The 26,695-nt window shown below is 38.9% G+C and overlaps 1 protein-coding gene across 1 annotated transcript; it reads right to left on the bottom strand.

Moving 5' to 3' along the window:
* Window positions 1-1,096: 1,096 nt before the first annotated feature.
* On the bottom strand, window positions 1,097-26,640 carry LOC132403427 (adhesion G-protein coupled receptor G7-like). The gene is made up of 6 exons (XM_059986834.1): window positions 26,421-26,640; window positions 14,926-15,069; window positions 12,225-12,294; window positions 9,427-9,597; window positions 2,748-2,898; window positions 1,097-1,231 (listed from the first exon to the last, which is right to left on the bottom strand). Exons 1-6 carry the CDS (start codon window positions 26,638-26,640, stop codon window positions 1,097-1,099), a joined length of 891 nt encoding a protein of 296 aa, XP_059842817.1.
* Between the last annotated feature and the right edge of the window lie 55 nt (window positions 26,641-26,695).

Below are 26,695 nucleotides of genomic sequence, written 5' to 3'. Positions count from 1 at the left end.
GAAAACCAGAGGGATCTTGACAAGAAGACGGGATTCACAGGGACTGTCTGGAAACTAGAGCGGAACTTAGAACTACCGGTTCTAATCGGAACAGGGAATGAAGTATCACACGAGAACTGACCAATGAACTGGTAACCTGTGATAGAGTGGCTATTGTATTTATTTCCCAGTCTCTGATGAGAGCCAGATGTATGGTAATTAGGTAAACTAGCAGCAATTGACTGAAATTGGGGCATAATCAGGGAGAAAGAAGTGTTAAAGGAGAACGGCCAACCGGAACCATGACAGGATGCTCTTTAAATAGCAGATATGCAGTGTTACTGTAAGTAAAATACACTTAACTTTTGCTTGTCAGATAATGGGAAAGACTGAGCCATACACAAAGGTCCATTATATAACAGCTTTATTTAACAATCTAAATGGTAATAAAATGTTATAAGGCTTTGAAAGTATCAGCTTTAGTAATTAATTTCCAACTTTAAGAATGGTATAAAATCACACTTCACATTGAATATAAGACTTCATCTAGTGCTGTGGTTGACTTTTTGACTGTAATCTTGCCTTGCTGATTACTTGCTTCTAGCATGCCGACCATCAGATATCAGAATGACTTCTCTACTCATTTGCAGTCTGCCACCCACCTCATGCCATTCAAGATTCATTTGCCCCATCAATTAACGGGGGTTTAAAGACATTTAGAAAATTGCTTTTAAACACCCTTGTGATTTTTGCCAACATGTTCCTGCTTGTGAGCACCAAATTATGCAAATTGCCCTGAATTTTTCAGGTTAATGCTGAAAGATTAGCCATTTAGTACAGATGGGATACAATCTTGAGTAGCTTTACCATGGTGATCTGATTTCAATCACCATTTTTCCTGTTTCTACCATGTCCTTGCTTTATGCATTGGAGTTTCACTCTAACATTGCTCTTCACAGCACACCACACCACTGGCCTGCTGGCAACAATATCAATTGGTATTAATATCGAGTGAAGACAGTACATCCCACAATGTTCATTGAGGAAAAAACTCTAAAAACACTAACAATACACTCCTACTGCAATGTCCAAAATATATTAATTGCGAGCAGTTGTGTTAATCACCTTTCACAATAAGTCTGCTCATTGAGATGTTGGTCCGTTTTTCCTTTGTAAGTATTTTCAGTGGTTGCTTCATTCGGTCTCTAAATCCCTTTATGTTCATCATGCACAGGAGGAAAATTAAAACTCCCTAAAATACAAACATCAAGTCTTTAAGATTATACATTATCAAGTTAATCACTTATATATGATATGAATTTTTCCAAAAGCAACAGTGATTAATTATTTTAATAAATGCAATTTCAAGTGTTTATATTGGGAAATAAGACAGATAAGTTCAGCCCTAAATTTGTCTGAATAACAGAAAGCGGATATTTTTATGTCAGCTTCTTCAAGCATCAGCATGAAAGGTGATAATTCTAAAAGAAACTCATCTTTAAACTCCTGGACGAAGAACTCTGGACATTCCTCTGCAAATGGGTCTTTTTTATTTCCTGGCCAACGGCTGCAATCAGTAAGGCCAGTTGACATAATCTCCTCCACGATTATCCTCAGTACTAAAGCCCACAAGGCTCTGTTCTCAGCTCCATACTTTCTACACACTCATGACTGTGTGGCTAGGTTCTCCTTCAATTCCATTTGCAGGTGACACCTGTGCCATGGGGTGGATAAATGATGATGAGGTGGAGTACAAGAAAGAAGTAGCGAGGCAAGTAGCATGGGGTCAAGATGACAACTGCTTTCTCAATTGAAGAAGCTGGTCATTGTTTCCAGGAAGTGAAATGGACTACATGCACCTATCTGTATCAGTGGTGCTAATTCATGATGGTAATGGTTAAGTGCTTCACTTCCTAGGTATAAGTATTCCTGATCAGGCTGCGTGGGTGATATGGACAAGAAAGCACACCAATGCCTCTGCTCCTCAAAAGGCTAGACAAATTTAGCTATTTTTGCAGTTGCACAATAGAAGGATCCGGTATGGATGCCATATAGCTTAGTATGGCAACTGCTTTACACAAGACCACATGGAATTGCTCCCCTCCACTGAATTCATCTATACTTCTCACTCCCTTGGGGAAAGCAGCCTACACAATCAAAAGCCCTTTCCACTTTGGTCATTCTCTCTTCTCCCCTCTCCTGTTCAGCACACAAACACAGTCTTTCCATTCTGTGTTGGTAAATATTACAATAATGAACCAATGCTAATTTTTATCCCAATTTTGACATAATTTCAAGCATGACTCGGGATGAATATAGATACAGAATCTTCTTTGCAATTTGTTTTTTGATCACAACTATGCTTGTCTAGATCGAAAGGATGCATTGGCTCTAAAGTTACTCATGACTGATATATTATTGGTATATGAACAGTATAACAAGTCCTCGCCTTCCAACTGGAGCAGGAACCCATGGCTTGAAAATTCAGAGCTGCACAGGTAATTATGATAAGTTGAGCACCCTGTTATCTTCTGGCTGAGTTCCAGAGCAATCAAAATGTATTTGAAGGAAAGCCAATGGTATCAATGTGCCAGGTAGTTCACATTTTACAGGGTAATTTGTAGTGCAATAAATGTGATATGTTGGTTGTCAGTGAAAAAACAGAGTCCAGCAAAAACCTGGCACCTTCCATGTTGATGCCAGAAGTTAATAACACACTGCTAGGGTTGAAAGTACTTTAAAAATACATTTGTTTTGAGTTCCCTTACCTGGAAAGAGTTCAATATACAAAACAGTGTGCTGAAAAATTCGTATGTTGCGTTAATAAGCATTAAATAACCAATGACCCAGCTGATGCCCAATGTCACCGTGTTAGCAAATATTATGGCAAAATTCTTTTGAAGAGTTTTCTTAAATTCTCTATAAAAATAAAGATAAGTTTCAGTTAAATTCAGTTCTCAAAGCACTTCAGGTGATTTTCAGAAATGATTCATTCGTAATGCTAAAAGATTTTCTTTCTGTTCAATGCTGAAGTTCATTTATGATTTTATGAACTCAAAATATCACAATTAAGCCATGGAACATGTATTCTTTCCATTATGCATGAAATGAGTGATTTTAGTCAGTGGTTTGTAACTGCATTAGTTACCCATGATACAGTTACAAGCACTTGAAAGCTCATTGTACTTGCTACAAGTCATAGAATTAATGCAATTTTTAGGAGGTACCTGAATGTTATTCCAAATATTTTTACGTTGATAATTTAAATTTGTTTGTAATTCCAACTTTTAAAATGCCCATGCACAAGTATCATTACGACCTCAACACTTGCCAACTCTTCATTAGTATTGTGAGTGGGATGGAAGCATTGGTTAGTTTGGATTAGGGGTTCCCAGCTTTTTTCATGCCCTGGACCCCTGTCATTTACAGAGGGGCCTGTGGACCTCAGGTTGTGAACCCCATGATTTGATTGCCCAGAACTCAATGCCACAGCATAAACTTGGGTAAGGAGAATGATAGTAAGGTAAGGGAACCTTGGATGACCTGAGAAGTCCTAAATTTAGATAGGAAGGAAAAGGAAGGAAATGTGAGGCTTTCGAAGCTAAAATTAGGCTTGGCCCTTGCCAATAGTAGGAGTGTTCAAGAAGGCAATTAAGTAGGCCAAACAGAGGCCATGAAATGTCTTTAGCGAGCAGGATCAAGGAGATTCCCAAGGCAATTTATAGATATAGTAAGAAAATATTAGGGTAACACAACAAAGGGTAGGTGCACTCAACAATAAAAGAGGGAATGCATGCTTGGGATTAGAGTAACTGGCATTGTACTGCATGACTGGAAAATTGCAAATGTTATTCCACTATTTAAGAAGGGTGTAAGGCAGCAGAAAGGAAACTATAGACCTGTTAGCCTGACATCAGTAGTTGAGAAGTTGTTGGAATTGATTGTTAGGGATGAGATTACAGAGTAACTGGAGGCACATGACATGATAGGCAAAAGCCAGCATGTTTCCTGAAAGGAAAATCCTGCCAACAAACCTACTGCAATTCTTTGAGGAAATTACAGGCAGGGTAGACAAAGGAGATGCAGTAGACGTGGTGTACTTGGATTTTCAGAAGGCCTTTAACAAGGTGCCGCACAGGAGGCTGCTTAGCAAGATAAGTTCTCATGGAATTACAGGGAAGTTGATAGTGTGGGTGGAGCATTGACTGATCAGCAGAAAACAGTGAGTGGGAATAAAGGGATCCTATTCTGGCTGGCTGCCAGTTTCCAATGATGTTCCACAGGGGTCGGTGTTATGACTGCTGCTTTTTACGATGTATGTCAATGATTTGGACTATGGTATTAATGGATTTGTGGCTAAATTTGCCAATGATACAAAGATAGGTGGATGAGTGTGTAGGGTTGAGGAAACAGAGAGCCTGCAAAGAGAGTTAGACAGTTTAGGGGAATGGGCAAAGATGTGGCAAATGAAATACAATGCCGGAAAGTGTATGGTCATGCACTTTGGTGGAAGGAATAAATGGGCAGACTATTATTTAGATGGAAAGAGAATTCAAAATGCAGAGATGAAAAGGGACTTGGGAGTCCTTGTGCAGGATTCCCTAAAGGCTAACCACCAGGTTGAGTTGGTGGTGCAGAAGGCAAATGCAATGTTGACATTAATTTCTAAATGTATAGAATATAAGAGCAGGGATGTGATATTGAGGCTCTATAAGGCACTCGTGAGATCACACTTGGAGTATTGTGTGCAGTTTGGGGTTCCTTATTTTAGAAAGGATATACTGACATTGGAGAGGGTTCAGAGAAGACACAAAATGATTCCAGGAATGAAAGGGTTGCCATATGGGGAACGTCTGGCAGCTCTTGGTCTGTATTCTCTGTTCAGGAGAATAAGGGGGGATCTGATAGAAACATTCCAAATGTTAAAAGGCCTGAACAGATTGGATATGGCAAATCCCATGGTAGGGGATTCTAGGACAAGAAGGCATGACTTCAGGTTTGAAGGACATTCATTTATAACAGAGATGTAGAGAAATTACTTCAGTCAGAGGGTGGTAAATCTGTGGAATTTGTTGCCATGAGTGGCTGTGGAGGCCAAGTCATTTGGTGTATTTAAGACAGAGATAGATAGGTTCTTGATTAGCTAGGGTATCAAAGGGTATGGGATGAAGGCAGGGGAGTGCGGATGACTGGAAGAATTGGATCAGCCCATGATTGAATGGCGAAGCAGACTTGATGGGCTGAATGGCCTACTTCTGCTCCTATATCTTATGGTCTTCTCTTAAGTACTAAACATGTACTTAATGTCAATATTTACTGAGAAGGATTTGGAAGGTAGTGAAAGCAATGTGGAGCATACTGATGTATTGGGACATTTTGAGATTAACAAGAGGTCGTATTGGAGGGCTGAGTCTTCAGAAAATCATTAAATTAGATAAGTCCTCAAGGTTTTCAGTAAAGCATTGGACAAGGTCCCTCACTGTAAGCTGATTTAGAAGATAAAGGTGAGTTATATTCAGAGTAAATTGCAAGTCTGGAATCAGAACTAGCTTCTCTGTAGAAGACGGAGAGTAGTGGAGAAAGGCTGTTATTTAGGCTGGATGTCCATGATCAGTTCTGTTCTGCAAGGATTAGTACTGGGATCTCTGTTTGTGATATGCATCAATGATCTGGATGAAAATGTAGATGCGTGGATTGGTACATTTGAGGGCAGTCCAAGTGTGGACAGTGTAAAAGATTATCAAATAACACAGTAACATCTGGATGTGTTATAGATTGAGGCAGAGAGGTGGCAGCTGGAGCTTAATCTGGGCAAGTGAGGTGTTAGAGGTCAAATGAAAGGAGAAAGAATACATTTAATGCTGGCCTCTGAATCGCACTGAGGAATGGAGAGATCCTGGGTCCAGGTCTGTCATATACTGCAAGTGGCAATGCAGGAGGATAAGATGGTGGAAAAAAAAGCACATAAGACCATCAGACATACAATCAGGGCAATATTAGGCAATTTGGCACATTGAGTCAGCTCTACCATTCCATCCTGACCAATTTATTATTCCATTCAGCCCCATTCTTCTTCCTTTTCCCCGTAACCTTTGACATCCTGATTAATCATGAACCTATCAACCTCTGTCTTAAATATACCCAGTGATTTAGCTTACACAGCCAACTGTGGCAATGAATTCCACAGATCCACCAACCTCTGGCTAAAATGTTTTCCTCCTTTTTGCTTTAAATGGACACCCCTTTATTCTGAGGTTGTGCCCTCCATTCCTAGACTATAGGAAACATCCTCTCCATATCCACTCTATCTAGGCCTTTCAATATTCTGGACAATGCCTTAAAGTGGCATTTCATCCTTGGCTTTTGTATTCTAGTCATAGAGAAACAACATATAAACAAGCCCTTTGGCCCATCTAGCCCATGCTAATGGCATTTAAACTCCTACTCCCATTGTCAAACTGCATCTTCAGAGAAGAGCCCTCCATACCCCTACCATCCATGGTCCTAAACAAATTTCTCTTAAACATTGAACTTGAGCTCACATGCACCACTTGCACTGACAGCTCATTCCACACTCCTATGACCCTCTGAGTGAAGAAGTTTCCCCTTACGTTCGACTTAAATTTTTCACCTTAACCCATGACCTCTGATTGTAGTCCCACCCTACCTCAGTGGAAAAAGCTTGCTTGCATTTACACCTCTCATAATTTTGTATATCTCTATCAAATCTCCCCTTAATCTTCTACATTCCAAGAAATAAAATCTTAACCTATTCAATCTTCCCTTGTAAGTCCCAGCAATACTGTTGTCAATTTTCTTTGCACTCTTTCAAACTTACTTACATCTTTCCTGTAGGTAGGTGACCAAAACTGCACACAATACTCCAAATTAGCCCTCACCAACATCTTATACAACTTCAACACAACATTCCATCTCCTTTACTCATTACTTTGATTTATGAAGGCCAAAATGGCAAACGTTTTCTTTACGACCCTATCTACCTGTCTTGCCACTTTAAATGAATTATAGACCTGTATTCCCAGATCCCTTTGTTCAACTGCACTCCTCAATGCCCTACCAATCACTGTACTGGTTCGCCCTTCTGAAGCGCAATACCTTTACCATCTGCCGTTTATTGGCCCACTTTTCCAGCTAGTCCAGATCCAACCGCAAGCTTTGATATTCTTCCCCTCTAACCACTACACCCTCGATCCTGGTGTCATCTGCATATTTGCTGATCCAGTTTACCACATTATCATCCAGATTGTTCATATAAATGACAAGCAACAATGGACCCACCACTGATCCCAGCAGCAGGTCTCCAGTCAGAGAGGCAACAATCTACAACTTCACCCTTGCTCCTCCCACAAGGACATTGTCTAATCCAATTTACTACGTCATCTTTAATGCTGAGCGACTGAAAACTCTTGACCAACCTCCCATGCTGGACTTTGTCAAATGCTTTACCGAAGTTCATGTAGACAAAGTCCACTGCCTTGTCTTCATTAACTTTCCTAGCAACTTCCTCAAAAAGCTCTATAAGATTGGTTAGACATGACTTTCCACGCACAAACTATGCTGACTATCCATAATCAACCCATGTTTTTCCAAATATTCATATATGCAGCCCTTAGGCTATCTTCCAATAACCTTGCCACTACTGATGTTAGACTCACCAGCTATAATTTGCTGCTTTATTTTTAGAGCCTTTCTTAAATAGCAGAACAACATTATCTATCCTCCAGTCTACTGGAGGATTGTCACAAAAAAATGATTTCAGTATCTCTGCTAGGATCTTTGCAATTTCTGCACTTGCCTCCCACAGTTCGAGGGAACTCCTTGTTTGAGGCCCTGTGGATTTATCCACCCTAATGTACCTCAAGACAGCTAATACCTCCTGTTCTGTAATTTGCCTGGGGTTCATGACCTTGCTGCTGCTTTGCCTCATTTCCATAAAATAGAAAATAGTCCACTCCTTTATTCCTTATATGGAAGCGCATGAACATATGCTTCCCTACACTACATTCTCCCAGTCTGGCTCAGTCCTTCTGTTGACAACCTCCTTCCTCAACACCATCTATCTTTGTATCGTCTGTAAATCTGGCCGCAAATTCCTTCATGCAAATTATTGGCATATAACGTGAAAAGAAGCTGTCCCAATACCGATCCCTGTGGAACACCTCTTGATACTGGCAGCCAACCAAAAAAGGTTTCCTTTATTCCCCTTAAGGAAAACATGGAGACTTTAGCCTATTTTGTCACTTGCCTCCAAGTACTCTGAACCCTAATCCTTAATAATGAATCCCAACATCTTCCCAACCACTGAAGCCAGGAGTTCCTTTCTTCTGTTGCCCTCACTTCTTAAAGAGTGGAGTGAGATTCTCAATTTTCCAGTCCTCCAGAACCATTCTGGAATATAGCGATTCTCGAAAGATTATTACTAATGCCTCCACAATATCTTCAGCTACTTCTTTCAGAACCCTGGGGTGTAGTCCATCTGGTCGGGTAAATTGCCTACTTCAGACTTTTGACCTTCCCACGCACAAAGATATTCACTTCTGCCCCCTAACCCAGTCACATTTCTGGCATTCTACCAGTGTCTTCCACAGTGGAGACTGATGTAAAAACTTAAGTTCATCCGCCAATTCTTTGTCTCCCATTACTATCATTCCAGCAGTCCAATACCTACTCTCATCTAAAACCTTTTTATATCCTCTTTCATATTATTGACTACATTTGTAGTTTACTTTCAGATTTCATCGTTTCTTTCTTTATGGCTCTTTATTTGCCTTCTGTTGGTTTCTAAAAGCTTCCCAATCCTCTAACTTTTCCAGATGCAATGATTGCCTTCATTAGTAGTGTGTTGGGTATAAAAGTAAGGAAATAATACTGCAGCTATATAAACCTTTAGTCAGAATGCACTTGGAGCATTGTGTGCAGTTCTTGTCACCCTGTTATAGAAGGATGTGGAGATTATGAAATGGTAGCAGATTAGGGGGTATGAACAATAAGGAAATGTTGGATAAACTTAGGTTTATTTCCTAGAGCATCAGAGGCTGGGGAAAAACCCAATAGAAGTTTTTATACTTATGAGAGAATCTTTTCTCTAGGGTAGAAATGCCAAAACAACTGAGACCGTGTTTTTAAGGTTAGATGGGAGAAGTTTAAAGGTGATGAGACAGACAAGGTTTTGTTTTAAATCACAGTGGAAGCAGGTAGTTTGGTTACAATGGGAATAGGCTCTGATGGGTAGTAATGGAAGCAGGTAGTTTGGCAGAGTTTAAAAGTTTCAGGTAGACACATGAATATGAAGGGAATAGAGGAATATGGAATATATGCAGGAGGAGGAGATTTAGTATAACTTGGCATCACAATTGGCACAACATTGTGTTCCAAATGTACTGTTCAATGTTCTGTAATTCCAAGTGACATCACTCAGAGCCTTACCCTCTGTATGCCTTCAGGTTTTTCTGGTTGCAGATCATTTTGGACATGATCAATCCAAAGATCACCATGTTCACTAGTAGCATCAAAGAGACTGGAAGTAAGAATGCCCACAATAGCACATTCTCTCCACTAGCAAGGTTGCCTCCTTCGCGGGGTATAGCAAGCCAGCAGCTGAAAGTGAAACATTCACACTTAAAGTGAACAATGGTAATCAGACATATCAAAATAAAATTTTACGTTATGGTAATATTCAGTAAAGTTTCAAGGAAGCTTAGAAAAAGTTTAGCTCAACAATGTCAGTGTAATTCCTCCCCTCCATGCAGATCAAGACCCTGCTGCCCCCCTCACTGGACACCTTGCTGTTCACGTACCATCCCAACGGCTCAAAAGATGATGCCACTGCCACCATCCTCTATCTGGCCCTAACCCATCTGGACAAAAAAGACACATACGTTCAAATGCTGTTCATAGACTTCAGTTCAGCATTCAACACAATCATCCCTCAGAAACTGATTAGAAAGCTGAGCCTACTGGGCCTTAACACCTCCCTCTGTAACTGGATCCTAGACTTCCTGACTGGGAGACCTCAGTCAGTCCGGATCGGGAGCAGCAACTCCAACACCATCACACTGAGCATGGGGCCCCCCCAGGGTTGCGTGCTCAGTCCATTGCTGTTCACTCTGCTGACTCACAACTGTGCTGCAACACACAGCTCAAACCACATCATCAAGTTCGCTGATGACACAACCGTGGTGGGTCTCATCAGCAGGAATGACGAGTCAGCTTACAGAGAGGAGGTACAGCGGCTAACGGACTGGTGCAGAGCCAACAATCTGTCTCCGAATGTGAACAAAACAAAAGAGATGGTTGTTGATTTCAAGAGGGGACGGAGTAACCACTCTCCACTGAACATCGATGGCTCCTCGGTAGAGATTGTTAAGAGCACCAAATTTCTTGGTATTCACCTGGCGGAGAATCTCACCTGGTCCCTCAACACCAGCTCCATAGCAAAGAAAACCCAGCAGCGTGTCTACTTTCTGCGAAGGCTGAGGAAAGTCCACCCCCCACCCCCCATCCTGATCACATTCTACAGGGGTTGCATTGAGACCATCCTGAGCAGCTGCATCACTGCCTGGTTCGGAAGTTGCACCATCTCGGATCGCAAGACCCTGCAGCAGATAGTGAGGTCATCGGGGTCTCTCTTCCCGCCATCACAGACATTTACACTACACGCAAACAGCAAACAGCATTATGAAGGACCCCACGCACCCCTCATACAAACTCTTCTCCCTCCTGCCTTCTGGGAAAAGGCATCAAAGCCTTCGGGCTGTTACGACCAGACTATGTAGCAGTTTCTTCCCCTAAGCCTTCAGACTCCTCAATACCCAGAGCCTGGACTGACACCAACTTACTGCCCTCTTCTGTGCCTATTGTCTTGCTTATCACTATTTTGTGCACTTTATGCAGTCCTGGGTAGGTCTGTAGTCTAGTGTAGTCTTTTTTCTGTGTTATTTTTACGTAGTTCAGTGTAGTTTTTGTACTGTTTCATGTAGCTCCATGGTCCTGAAAAACGTTGTCTCGTTTTTACTGTGTACCGTGCCAGCAGTTATGGTTGAAATGACAATAAAAAGTGACTTGACTTGACTTGACTTCAAATTAATTCATTCATCTTGAAAACAGATACAAAGATCACTGGGCAAAGAAAAAGCCAAGCCATTGCCACTCCATTCGTGTATGTGACCTCTAGTGACACTGCATACGCATCTCCTACCATCATCGGGGCTGTACTAGAGCTTTTTAGCCTTCTCAGTAAAGGTATCACTCTTGCCAGATGAGAACACAGGACCAGGTGGTGCTCTGAGCTGTAAACTCCAAACACCTCTTTAAGGGGAGGGGGCGACCTCCGATTTCGTTGAGTTTGTTTGCATGTTGGACCTTGAACAGGTAAATAGGATTCAATGCACGCTAGTGATTAGCAGCATAGTATAACGACTATTATCTGTTTCTACTGCTCAGCCAAAGAAAACCTTTGCGAGCTAAATATTTTTCACCCCCCACCAATCTTACCCCCATCTTTATTGAATCAGAATCAGGGTTATTATCACTGACAATATGCTACAAAATAGTGAGAAAGCATCTCAGTGGCAATCACCTATAGTCGGTCAAACCAGGTGTGTATGAAGAATTTAGGTTGAACTTGGTAAAACTTATATTTACTAATACCTGTGCAATTGTTTATCATAATAGCCTAGATAAGCTCATTAATTTGATTCTCTCACTTTTATTTTCAAGTAAAGATGAGAAGAAATATGAGTGGCAAAACATTTGTAACGGAACCACCATGAAGTTAATTTCTAGGAAAATGCTCAAGACCAAGAAGATGTTATCATTATCACGAATGTGAACTACAAAGGGTTTTTTTAATGAGGTATGGGTGTCGTTGGCAATGACAGAGTTTTGCCATCTTTCACTGCCCTGGAACTGACATAAGTCTGAACCTTCACATTGGACATTAATGAATGATGGTGTTTTTTTTTTACCAAAATGCAGCATATCTGTACTTGATTTTTGTTACTAACTTTCTTTTAAATGACATATTTATTAGATTAATTGAATTCATATCCTCCAGCTGCAGTTGTGAAGCTGAAACTCAGTTACTAGGTTCATGATGCAGAATGCTGGCCCTTAATTCAGTAACATAATTATTTTAACACAATATCCAAAAACAAGTTACTACCCAAAAGGATTTGTAAGGGGCACTTCATTATTCATTGCCTTGTTTTTAAATTTGAACTCACATTTTATCTTGTCTGTACTTATTAGAATATGTTGCGCCAATTGTTATAATTGCAATTAAAGCTGGTACACCTAAAAGAAGAACAAAAGTTTAGTTGGTACAATGCATCTATTCTGGGAATGCAGCAAGTTTCATTATTACTCTCCCTTGTTATTCTTTCCAGATGGTGATTAATAATACTGATTCTACAAATGACAGATCACACATTAACTCTTCATAAATGGCATTGTTTCTTGGGGATTCTGAACTGGTAAGATAATAAGAGCAAAACAACATCAATGTACTCAGGCAATGTATATTTCTTACATCTTCTCACATATTCAGCCCACCAAGACCATGCTGGCTCCAAGCAGAGCAAGCTCATCCATTCCGTTCTCCCTCATCTCATTCCTCCGTGCTCCTGCAACTTTTCCTCTCTCATTAGCCCAGTAGCCTCCCATTATAATCCTTTTGCTACCTACCAGCACAAAAGTGTAAAAAAAAGGTGGGCAATTCACCTCTCAGCACACCTTTCTGGATGTGGAAAGAAACCAGCCTGAGTGAAATTGGTCATAAGTCGATTGCACAAACTCTACCTGATAGCCCTTGCTTCAGGACTGAGCCAGATCAGTAAATGCCAATAATCTGCTGTCTGATTATTCAGAAATCCCAGTGATTTGACATCTGACCCAATGGGTATTGATACCACACTCTTTCTGATTCTCTGGGACTCCCATTTCCCGCATTATCTCTGCTTCATTGGGATCCCCAGTGTCCATACATCCTGTAATTCACCGGGACTCCCAAATTCCCACACTCCATCTGACACACTGGCGCCCTGATTGTGGTGTTCTCCCTAATTCACTAAGCCTTGATTACAATGTGCCTTCAGCCACACAAAGCTCCTGTTTATCCTGCTCCCTCAAACATAATGGGTCCCTGGTTATAGTGTGGTCCTGATCTCTACCAAATACTTAATATAACACTGATGGTTATACACATATGTGTGAAACCATGGATTGTCATCAATTCTCACCAAGCAGCAACACGTTTCAATAAAAGTTAGTTACATGTGCACATCACAGAACTATATGACAAGGATTTAAAGGATGCATCATTAATGCATTGTGAACAAATAACAAAATAACATTCTGGTATGCAATTAGAATACAGACCATATGCTGATGAAATGAAGCTCAGAAATGTAGTAAACAACAGAGAACTTCAAACAAGAGAAAATCTGTAGATGCTGGAAATCCAAGCAACACACACAAAATGCTAGAGGAACTAAGCAGGCAGGTGTGATAATAAAATTTTACACATACAGGAAAGTGGATGAAGACAAGGCAGTGGATGTTGTCTACCTGGACTTCAGTAAGGCGTTTGACAAGATCCCACATGGAAGGCCAGTCAAGAAGCCAGACAGTGGTTGTAGAGGGTTGCTTCTCTGACTGGAGGCCTGTGACTAGTGATGTGTTACGGGGATTGGTGCTGGGTCCTTTCCTGTTTGTCATTTATATCAATGATCTGGAGGATAATATGGTTAGCTGGATCAGCAAATTTGCAGATTACACCATGATTGGGGGCGTAGTGGACAGTGAGAAAGGCTATCATGGCTTGTAGAGAGATCTGCATCAGCTGGAATAATGGTCTGAAAAATGGTCGATGGAATTTAATTCAAACAAGTGCAAGGTTTTGTACTTTTTAAGGCCCAACCAGGACAGATCTTACACAGTGAATGGTAGGACACTGAGGAGTGTGGTAAAACAAAGGGATCTGTGAAGAAAGGTCCATAATTCATTGAAAGTGGTGTCATGGATAGATAATGGTCGTAAAGAAAGCTTTTGGCACATTGACCTTTATAAATCAATGTACTGAGTACAGAAGATGGATGTTATGTTGAAGTTGTATAAGATGTTGTTGGGGCCTAATTTGGAGTATTGTGTGCAGTTTTGGTCACCTTCCTACAGGAAAGATGTAAGCAAGATTGAAAGAGTGCAGAGAAAATCTACAAGTATGTTGCCAGGTCTGGAGGACCTGAGTCATAAAGAAAGACTGAATAGGTTGGGACTGTATTCTTTAAGACCTAGAAGACTGAGTGGAATTTTGACAGAGGTGTACAGCACTATGCGGGGTTTAGATAGGGCAAGTGCAAGCAGGCTTTTTTCACAGAGATTGGGTGGGTTTCACAACCAGAGGTAACAGATTAAGGGTGAAAGGTGAGGTTTAAGGGGAATATGAGGGGAAATTTCTTCACAGAGGGTTGTGAGAGTGTGGAATGAGCTGCCAGCACAAATGATGCACGTGAGCTTGATTTCAATGTTTAAGAGAGGTTTGGATAGGTACAGTACATGGATCATAGTGATATGGAGGGCTATGGTTCTGGCGCAGGACGATAGGAGTAGGTAATTTCAATGGTTTTGACATGGATTAGATGGGCTGAAGGGCCTGCTACTGTGTTGAACTTTATTACAGTAACTGTGAAGAGTATTTTGTAGGAAGAAGGATGAATGCTGGAAAATTAGATGACCACACAGAGAAATCTGGATATTGTAAGGTAAGTTGAGAAGATGATTCATGAGCACAATTGTTAAGCTATCAGACAAGAAATTAGAGTTCTGAATTTTTGATTTTTCTTATTGCTTAGATTTTGAACTCTGAAAAGTAATGTTCATTAGCAATTGTTATATAATTAATACAAGTAGAGTGCAACAGCTTCTTACCCCATGCCACGCCTGTTGCCACTTTGGGAAAGTAGCTTGTCTCCAGTTGCTGAATGATGCGATTAAATGAACTATACAATGCAACTCCTTGTACACACATCCAGGCAAAGGAAGCCAAAAGGAAGAAATGTAAAAGAAATGTTGCTGCCGTACAGAAAGGGCTTTTAAATTTTTCATCATTTGGTTTTGGATTCTCGCTGGATTTCTCAGGTTCAGTTGTTGCCCAGGAACTGTTTATTGCCCCAGACAGAAAGGTGATGTACACCCCCAGCAGAGCAATGGATAGGTTTATTTGCAGTTTTCCATTCACACTTCTACGATAATCCCTTGATTTAATAATTAAATAGATTAGTCACATCATAAAATTAGTATAATCGACACATTAGGCATTTTTCTTATTTATCTGAGTTTATCGAAAAGGTAAAGGAACTTTAAATTCATCTTTCCCTATTATATTCCTGTGTAACTGAGGCAAAAATGGAACAGAACTAGAAATTCCTTGTAATTTTCTCCTGATCAACACACAAAAAGAATGAAGCTTATATTTAAACTCAACCAGGGGTTGGGGGAAAAAAGGAGACAACTATGGACGCAATGGAGGTACCCTGGAAAGTGTTCAGCCAATCTATGTTTAATGTGGAGGAGACCACATATTAATTACCAAATGAAATACTCCAGATCAGAAGTGCAACTGAAACACTACTCTATCAGGAGGGTCTCTTTAGATCCTTTGATGTTGAGAAAGATGAAGTAAAATTAGCTTTGCATCTCTTATGATTGCATGGGGAATTGCCATGAGAAGGGGAATGGAGACAAATGAGCCTTTAATTGTTTAAATGGACCTCGAAGATGAATGGTGGTAGAAATGTCAGAGAAGAATTGTGAAGGATGATCTGTTGAAAGTGCAGGCTAGCGGGGTGGAAGTTGAGGACCAAGATTCCCTATTTTTCTCTAGTCAGGTGCTGAGGGGGTGAGAGGAATGGTGTGGGAAAAAGATGAGATGTAATTGAAGGCTCTGTCAGTTACAATAAAGGGAATTGCCTGATTCAGGAGAAAGGAGAACATTTTGGTGACTCTGGTGTAGAAAGCGTGTCATTATCAGAGCAGATAGAAATGAAGTGGAGGAACTGAATGAATGGAATGGAGTCACTACAGGAAACCGTAGTTAAGGTAACTGTGGCAGATGCTGGACTCAAAGTGGAGATCAGAAATAGGGAAAAGAGAAATCCAGAAAAGGAAAGAGAGAAGTCAGAAATGGATGTGAAATTGGTAGCAGAAGTCAGGAAAATTCCAGGTTCTGTATTTGCACATGAAACTGCACAAATATAGTCACCAATGTAATGGAAAAAGAACTGAGGTAGAAGGTCTAAATAGGAAGAGAGTCCTGAGTGCCAGTTTTTTTGCACCATACCAACAAGGCACATCAAAAACCAAAGGAACTGCAGCTTATTTACCATCCATTCATATTTCAGCGAAATTCAACAACTTTTTAAGTTTATGCCAGGTCAGACCAATAAGGTTATCCATCTGCAACAACAAGTCAGTATCTCTCTTTGCATAGGCAATGCTTGATGAGCCTGGAGATTTTCACCATTTTGCTTTAGCTTCTGGTTTCAGCAACAGCTGAGCTGGACTTCACCATTTTAACTGTCCCATTTTGCTTTGATCTATCCTCATTGCTCTGTTAACCAAAATCCTGCATAAACATTGGAATTGCCTCTATCAGATACATTCTCTTTGTCTTGTCCATCATTCCCAATCCTCTTAGTTTGGAACTTAAAGGTAACTTGTTTACACATTTTCTGATGAGGGCTTTTCAATCTGAAGCATTAACTCTGTTTCTATTTCCACAGATACTGACTGACCTTCAGAGTGTTCATATTTTTATTGCAGCAGACTTGCAGCTTCTGCTATTTTCAATAATCTATGAAGTATCCCCACTATGGAATGATGGATGTCATTTAAATTCAAATTTAAAGCAATTTTTAGAGCAAATTTTCAGCATTTGTAAATTGAATTTGCATGTTGTGTTTGTTATTGAGGTGTAGTGCAGGGCAGTAGTCTCTTCTTGGCAGCTCATGGAGTAAGAAGCTTGTTGGCTCTGCTCCAACTTTTTACAATCTTGCTTCCAATGCTACTTTTGTTTAAACTTTGAAGATTTATCACTTTTAGTGAAGGATTTTTGATTTAATTATGATGCTGGAACTCAATCTGGAAAAGAATTAAGACGTGATAAAATCATTTGTGAAACTGAACAAACTGAACTTACAAGGGAGGCAGAAGAAGCCTATACTCCTGAAAGAATGTTTTCTTTGATGCAAGATACTAACACTAAAATTGGAATGGTGAACTCTAAAATTGATAAACTGACGAAAGCTAATGAAAAGCTTGAATTAACTGTCTCTGCCGTCCAGGAGTCTTTGAGGAATTTGGAATCTCAATATCAAACGCTTAAAATGAATACTAATAAAATTGGAAGGCAACAGGAGGCACTACATCCAGTGATTAAAGAACAGAAATTAAAGTTCTCTACCATGGAAAAGAGAATTGCTGAAGTTTCTTCGGAATTATCAAGAATTAAGAAGAAACCGATTGATCTGGAAAGTAGAGCCAAAGGATGAAATAACGCATACTGGGTTTGCCTGAAAATATGGAAACCGCTGAGCCATTGAAGATTTTTACAACCATGTTACACTCACTTTTTAGTGAGATACTCGAAACCTCTCCACTAATAGATAGGGCGCACTGAATTTCTCGCCCCAAGTCATCAGTGGAGATGAAACCCTGCACGGTAATTTTGTGTTTACACTATTTTGCTACTAAAGAAGCAATTCTTCGAGATGCCAGGAAGTGGGGGAAACTAACTTATAATGGTGTGGAATTTCATATAGTTGAAGATTTTACCCTTGAGGTATATGCAGAAAGAATAAAATATCGGCTTGTGATGGCAGAATTGTATAAGAAAACCCTTCATCCATCGCTAAGGTATCCTGCCCGTTTGATAACTTCTCCACCTAACGCTCGTCCAAAACGTTTTGAATCTCCTGAGGAGGCGTGAGAGTTTCTCAACCAGTTTAAAGCTGTCTTCGAAGCTACTCCAACACTGCTGTCCTGCAAGCAACTCTAACTTTTAATCCTTAGCTGTCAATCATTGGTAGTTGATTTGTTGAAAGTTTAATCTATGCCCTAGGTCTGTATAACCATCGGTTAGACTCTTCTACTTTTTTCTTTCTTTAAGATTTGTATGAATTTAATATGAGTAACATTTTATTTGCTTGAATCTATCTTTTCTGAATTAATGATCAATCTTTATTAAATGAATTTAAGATGGCCACTGTTAAATACATGCTAACATCTATTAGTGATAATATTGATTACAATCTTCAGCTGAGAGTTGTTTTCAGCTGAATTGTCAAAGTTCAATTTACATTTATTCTTGGCTCAGACATCATTTGGCAGTTTTATTTTTTTTCTCTCTTCCTCCTTTTTCCAAAATCTGTAAGTTTAATATTAGTTGTGTCATATTATTTCATTAGATACTTCTTTTTTGAATGTTTAATTTTTGTTAAACAAACTTAAATTGGCTGCTGTTAACTCCGTTTTAACCTCTGTTAGACATAATACTACAATATTTGGAACTTTTCTTTTTTTTCTCTTTTTATCTGATGTTGTGTCTTTAGTCAGTGGTGTCAGTATATAACTTAGTTTTAAAAAATTGAGTCTGCCATTTAGAGACAGGAATTTAGGGTGTTTAGATTAACATACCATCTGCCTATTGGATGGTTTGTTTTCTGGCTTGTGGGGCGAGAGGGGTGGAGATATTAGTTTAGGTTTCTTCAACTGGGTAGTTCTGAGAGAGTTTCCTGTCAATCATGCTGCTTTTTTTCTTTCTGATCAAACTGATAATTTGTTTTTCCCTGCGGGTTTGGTTTACTTTGGTGCACTAATTTATTTTATAAATCCCTAAATTAAAGTCTCAATATGGATGTTAATAAAATTAATATAATTTCCTGGAATCTGAATGGCTTGAATCAATCTATTAAGTGTAGAAAGATTTTTAAGTAATTGAAAACATTTCAAGCTGATATTATTTTTGTGCAGGAGACCCACATTGGTAGGGAAGATGAAAACTGTTTTTAAAAAAAAATTTGGAAGGGTTCTCAGTATCGAAAAATAGAGGGGTGTCTATTTTTATTAATTTTAAAGTCTCTTTCGTAAATTTTAATACTGTTACTGATTCAATTAGAAGATACTTAATTGTTACTGGTTTGTTATGTGGTCAAAAGGTGGCACTGGTTTGTGTGTACACACCTGATGTAGACAGTTCTGAATTTTTAAAGAGGTTATTCTCTGCGTTGCTGAATTTAAATAAATATAAGTTGATTATGGGAGGTGATTTTAATTGTTGTCTTAATCCCTTGATGGACAGATCAACAACGAATCCGTGCCTTCCTAATCAGGCTGCAACATGTATTAATTCCTTTTTACCAGAATATGGCTTATTAGATATTTGGAGATTTTTACATCCTAAAGATAAAGATTTTTATTTCTTTCACATGTACATCATAAATATTCAAGAATTGATTATTTTCTGTTAGATATGTGATTGGTATCTTTTGTTGCTAATTGTGCGTATGATGTTATTCCATTGTTGGATCATGCACCTATGAAACTCACACTGAAGTTTTCTGATAACACACAGAAAGTAGTTCAGTGGAGATTCAATTCTCCATTGCTTCATGATTCTACATTTCTAAGTTTTATAAAAGAGGAAATTTCTTTATTTTTTAAATTAAATACAACAGAGGGTATGACAAATTTGATTATTTAAGATACAATGAAATCTTTTCTTAGGGGACAGATAGTCTCATATTCAGCAGCTTTAAAAAGGAAAACTAAAATGGATCTTTTAGTGCTTACTAACAGGATTAAACAAATAGATAAAATTTATTCAGTATCACATACTGAAGATTTATAAAAGGAAAGGGTGAAACTTCAAACCCAGCATGACCTGCTATTGACTTATCCCAATGAGCAGCATCCTTTGATTGAAAAGTCAATTTTATATACAAGGAGATAAATCAGGTAAATTGTTAGCTGCTCAACTCAAAGCAACTATGGCTAGAAGGCAGATTTTGAAAATACGAAGATCTGATAAAATTGAAACACCAGATTGTCAGGAAATTAATAAGGTTTTTTGGACTTTTACTCTAATCTCTATAAATCTGATTTCCCAGGCAACACTATTCTATGAATAAATTTCTACTAAGATTAAATATTCCCCAAATTTCTACCCAAGATATGAACACTCTAATTACACCCATTAATTGAGAGGGGATAGCAAGAGTTATATCTTCTTTTTGATCAGGCAAAGCTCCAGGACCAGATGGAATTACAGTAGAATTTTTTAAGACGTTTATGGATATCCTTACACCTCATCTATTGCAAATTTTCACTGAATCTATATCCTCTGGGACCCTCCCAAAAACTTTTTATGAGGCATCAATTTCATTAATTCCCAGAAAAGGAAAAGACTTATTTGAATGTGTCTCTTACAGACTAAGCTCTTTGTTAAATGTGAATTCTAAAATTCTTTCTAAGATTTTGGCTAACAGGCTTGAGAATATTTTACCTAAGGTATTTCCAAAGACCAAACTGGATTTATTAAGAGTAGATACTCATATTTTAATATTTGGAGATTATTGAACATTATTTATTCCTCTCCATCTAAAGAATTTGAATGTGTTGTTTCTCTTGATGCAGAGAAAGCCTTTGATAGGGGAGAATTGCCCTATTTATTTCAGGTTTTAGAAGAATTTAATTTTGGTCCTGGTTTTATTTCCTGGATTAAGCTGATTTTTCAACCCCTATGGCGGCAGTTATAACAAACAATCAAAAATCTTCTTATTTTAGGTTATACAGAGGTACCTGGCAGGGTTACCCTCTTAGTCCGTTGTTATTCAACCTGGCTCTAGAACCTCTTGCTATTGCTCTTTGGGACTCCAATGAGGTTTTAGGTATTAAGAGAAGAGATAAAGAGCATAAGGTTTCATCGTATGCAGATGACTTGTTAGTTTATATTTCAGATCCCAAGAAATCTATTCCTGCTATGTTATCTATATTTTCTGAATTTAGTAGTTTCTCTGGATATAAATTGAATTTGCATAAAATTTTCTATTAACAATTATTTTGACCAATGTGACCAAATTCCTTTTAGTATTGCTAAAAATAATTTCACTTATCTTGGTATTAGAATCACCCAAAATTTTAATGACTCGTATAAATATAACTTTCTTCCATTAATTGAGTACACGCAACAAGTAATTTCTAAATGGTCTCCTATGACATTATCATTAATTGGCCGTATTAACGCTATTAAAATGATAGTGTTACCTAAGTTTTTATATGTATTTCAAGCAATCCCCTCTTTTATTCCTAAGCTGTTTTTTGATAGATTAGACTCTAAAATTTTATCTTTTATTTGGATTGAGTAAACCTTTATTGCAGAAATTAAAAAAAAAATGGTGGTGTGGCCTTGCCAAACTTTAGAATGTACTACTCGGCAATTAATACTCACACTGCCCCTTATGGGTACATCTGGAGAAAAACTCAGTGCAGGGGTATTCTATGGCCTCTTTACTGGGAGCTCCTCTTCCTTTTTTGCTTTCTAAGATTGGTAGTTGAGACTTTAATTCTATTATTAAACAAACATTAAGAATTTGGTTTCAGTTTCGTGGATCCTTTGATTTTAATAATTTTGTTCTTTCTGGTAAAATTCATCTTAACTATTTTTTGAAACCTTTAATTTTTGGTCAGACCTTTTCAATTTGGAAATTCAAAGGAATGGTATCATTTTTAGATTTATTCAAGGACAACTGTTGAATGTCTTTTACTCAGATAGTGGATAAATATGATCTATCTAATGTACACTTTTTTAGATATTTCCAAATTAGGAATTTTATACGTAGTTTGCTTCCAGATTTCCCCTTGGCTTATTCACCTAATATTATTGATACTCTTTTTCAGGTCAAACCATTTCATAAAGGACCGATAGCTAGAATTTATAAATGGCTATTGAATTTCCGTATGTTAGCAAATGATAAAATTAAAGCTGTGTTGGAAATAGAGTTTCAGAAGTCTCTTTCAGATAATCAATGGGATAAAATTTTTTATTTGGTAAATACTTATTCTATTTGCGCCCATCATTCCTTGATAAAGTTTAAGGTAGTGCATTGTGCGATATGTCAAAAGATAAATTAGCCACTATTTTTTCCAATATTAATCCTGTTTGTGATAGATGTAATATTGAGGTGGCTACTTTAACACATACGTTCTTGTATCAAATTAGATAATTTTTGGAACGAAGTCTTTAAAACTTTGGATAAAGTCTTGAATTTGGATCGACAACTGAACCTATTAACAGCAATTTTTGGAATTATTCCATCGGAAGCAGGAGATATTCCTGCTTCCACTTTACGGATGATAGCTTTTACTACTTCATTGGCTAGGAGAGCCATTTTGCTCAAATGGAAGGTTTCTAATCCACCTACTGTCTTTTTTGGGCTTTCTTCCGTTATGTCTTGTTTAAGTTTAGAGAAAGTAAGAAGTCAGACATTCGATACATCCCTTAAATTTGAGGAAACTTGGCGACCCTTTATTCATTATGTTCATAGGATCTGCCTTACAGCCCTTCCAGTTACCTTTTTGAAGTTTTGGATTTGATCAGAAAGTTTTTCCTTTTTTTCCTGCTTTTACTCTCAAGATGAACTGCCCAGTTATTTTTTCTTTTTCTTTCTTTTGTTTTTTTTTGCTTTGGGGTTTTTCGATGTACATTTCAATTATAAAAGTTTCTTTATCTTTTTTCTTCTAGTTATGGATAAGAGAAGAATCAATTATCTTTTTTATTATATACTATTAGCTTAATTCTATGTATGAGCATGATAATTTGTATGTTTCCTTTTAGTTGAATTGTTATTGATATAGATTTTTAAGACAATTCTCCTCTTGTTTATACGTGTGTGTGTGTGTGTGTGTATATATATATATATATATATACATATACTTTTTTATTTAACTAATAAATAGATTGATAAAAAAGATAGTGCAGAGCACACCAGGACACCAGCATGCAGGATATTGAACTGAACTTTACTGATAACTCTGCTTGTATAGTTTATGAACTCCTCCCAAGTGGACATGGTTAACTGAATGGCATTGGAATTATACTATTAACTACCACTACATTTCCCCTTCTTAAAAAAAAAAGAAAAATTAGGTATGTACATCTTGTCCAGGGTACTGTGTTGAAATTGAAGTCACTGAAATTGAGTGATTCAGTTCACTTTACACATAGCACGTAACTTAGGCTTCTCACATAAACGTATAAGAGTTGCCATCAATTATAACTGTCTTTCCATTTGTTTTAGTGGTCTCTCACTCTCTTTGTATAAAAAAGAATTGCCAATATTATAATTGTCTTCCTCTTTGTTTTTAAATGGTCTCTCTCTTTGTTTCCCTGCTTTTTTTCCACAAATTTGTTTTTTTTTAAGAACAGTACTGAGCAGGGTTGGAGATGACATCAGATGCACATCAACACTGGCAGGGTTTGGGGGATGTTAATTCCGATAACACAAAATCCAATAGCATGAATGTCAGTGATGCTTCACTACCAGATGAGCTCAATGCTTCTTGTGCCCACTTTGAAAGGGAGAATGTAACTACAGCTGTGAAGATTCCTGCTGCACTCATTGACCCTTAATTATTAACCCTCTCATTAACTCATTAACCCTCTGTCTTAGGGGCAAATGTCAGGCTGCCTTTCAAGAGGGTGAACCCTTGTAAGGTGGTAGGCCATGATGGAGTACCTGGTGAGGTTCTGAAAACTTATGTCAACCAGCTGGTGGGTGTATACAAAGACATTTTCAATCTCTCATTGTTATGGTCAGAAGTTCCCACCTGCTTCAAAAGGGAAACAATTATACCAGTGCTCAAGAAGAACAGTGTGAGCTGCCTTAATGACTATCGTCCAGTAGCACTCACATCTACACTGATGAAATGTTTCGAAAGGTTGGTCATGGCCAGAATGAACCACTGCCTCAGCAAAAACCTGGACCCACTGCAATCTGCAAATAGCCACAGTAGGTCTACGGAGATGCAATCTCAATGGCTCTTCACACAGTTTTTAGATCACCTGAATGATACAAGCATCCATGTCAGGATACTGTTCGTTGACTATAGCTCTGAATTTAACATAATAATTCCCACAGTCCTGATCAAGAAACTACAGAAACTGAGCCTCTGTACCTCCCTCTGAAAATGGATCCTCAACTTGCTAACCGGAAGACCATAATCTGTGTGGATTGGTATTAATATCTCCTTAGCCCACTGCTCTACTCTCCCTATACCCATGACTGCGTGGCTAGGTATAGCTCAAATGCTATCTATAAATTTGTTGATGATATAACCATCGTTGCCAGAATCTCAGATGGAGATGCAATATACCAGCTAGTTGAGTGGTGTCGCAGTAGCAACCTTCCACTCAATGTCAATAAGACCAAAGAGATGATTGCGTACTTCAGGAAGGGTAGAAAGTGGGAACATGAACCAATCCTCATAGAGAAATCAGAAGTGGAGAGAGTGAACAATTTCAAGTTCCTGGGTGTCAATATCTCTGAGGATCTAACCTGGTCCCAACCTATCAATGGAGCTATAAAGAAGGCATGACAGTGGCTGTATTTCATAAGAAATTTGAGGAGATTTGCAGTGTCACTCAAGACACTTGAGAACTTCTACAGATGTACCATGGAGAGCATTCTGACAGGCTACATCACTGGTGGGTGGGGGAGGAGAGGTGCTACTGCACAGGATTGAAAGAGGCTACAGAAAGTTGTAAAATTAGTTCCCTCCATTTTGGATACTAGCCTTCAAGACATCTTTAAGGAGCGGAGTCCATCACTAAAGACCCCCATCACCCAGGACAGGCCCTCTTCTCATTGTTACCAGCAGGAAGGAAGTATAGAATCCTAAAGGCACACGCTCAGTGATTCCCATCTGTCATCTGATTCCTAAATGGACATTGAACCCATGAATACACCCTCACTTTTATTATTTCAGTTTTTGCACTCAATATTTTTATTTTAACTATTTAATACACATATATGTTTACTGGAATTGATCTACTTACTTTTCTCTATGTATCATGTATTGCATTATACTGCTGCCGCTAAGTTAACAAATCTCACGGCATATACCAATGATATTAAACCTGATTCTGCATCATTATGTGAAATGTTTTCAACATTAGAACTCTTTTTAAAAAACACGAAATCTAACGGAGGTCAGGGTAAACTACCTAAACACTCCAACAAGTCACTTGCCCTGATTAGACTATGGAGTATATCTCTGTGGTTGGGCAGATAAAGAACCTGAAATGGTATAGGTTCCTGGAGCGGATGGAGATTCTTGAACCAGGTGCATCCACCTCAGGTAAGTGGTCCTCATCATAAGGATCAGGCCATTCTATTTCTATCGTTACCTTTCCTAGACTTTGAAGGCACACAAGCACACACATTTTCCACCTGATTTCTCCTTGTGATGTTCTGGTCACAAACAATAGTGGTGCATGCTGCCAAATGATTATTCCTTCGGTCGATTGGTCTGAAACCCAGACAGCTTCACCACTCCTGAGCAGTGACAAAGATTTTGCTCTGTGTCTGAGATCACACTGTGTTGTCTCAAAATTTCTCACTTTGTCTAAGTCTAGTAAGTGAGGTTGGAGAAGGGAAGATTGGGAACGGGCAGGTTTGTTCTCAGTCTTTGCCCCATTGAAAGCTCTGATGGAGCGTAATCATTCACAAGTGGTGTGGAGTGATAAGCTAGCAGTGTTTTGTAGGGATCTTTCGCCTTCAGTAGGAGACTCCTCACAGTTCCACTGCCCTTTCAAATTCTTCATTTCCTGTGGGTACTGTGGATCACTTGTCTGGTGTTTGAACTCGCAGTCCCAAGCAAAGACTTTGAATTCTGGGCGGCTGAATTGTGGGCCATTGTCTGACACAGCGTCTCTGGTATTCCATGGTGAGTGAATACAGCTTTCAGGTGCTGTATAACTGCTGCTGAGGATGTAGAGGACAGCTTGGACACCTCAACATTCCATGAGTAGTAATCTACAGTGAGGAGATATTTGTCTCTTCCCAGCTCAAAAATATCTGTGCCTGCAATTTGTCACGGAATGTCTGGGAATTCTGTGGAACAGATGGGTTCAGAATGATTTTTGTGTAGTTTTCTGCTTGCTTCACATTGCTTTATAGAATCTCCCAGCTGTGAGCTCAGACCAGGCCACAACATGGATTGCCTTGCTCCTTAGGTGACACGTTTCAATGCCTTGATGTCCTTGGCGGATTTGACTGACGATTTTGGTGTGCATAGAAACAGGGATGATGAGTCTGGTGTCCTTTAGCAGCAAACCATCAAGAACAGTGAGTGTGTCTCTTTCAAACCTGTAAGGTCTGAGTTTGTGAGCTCCGTTGGAACAGGTGGCATCTCATGCTCACAGTATTGCACAACCTTGCTGCAGATTTGGTCCTTTTTCAACTCAGCATGCACTTCATCCAGTTTACTCTGTGACGCAGGAAAACTTTCACATACCTGAGCTATGTAGATGTTGACATCTTCCATGAAGACGGAGTCAACTTCCATCCACTCACTTTTGCATGGCATCCTTGACAGAGTGTCTGGGGTTGTGAACGATTTGCTGGGGACATGTTCAATGTCA

The sequence above is a fragment of the Hypanus sabinus genome, chromosome 2, assembly GCF_030144855.1.
Source record: "Hypanus sabinus isolate sHypSab1 chromosome 2, sHypSab1.hap1, whole genome shotgun sequence".
Classification (NCBI taxonomy): domain Eukaryota; kingdom Metazoa; phylum Chordata; class Chondrichthyes; order Myliobatiformes; family Dasyatidae; genus Hypanus; species Hypanus sabinus.
This window is presented reverse-complemented; position numbering and strand designations above follow the sequence as displayed.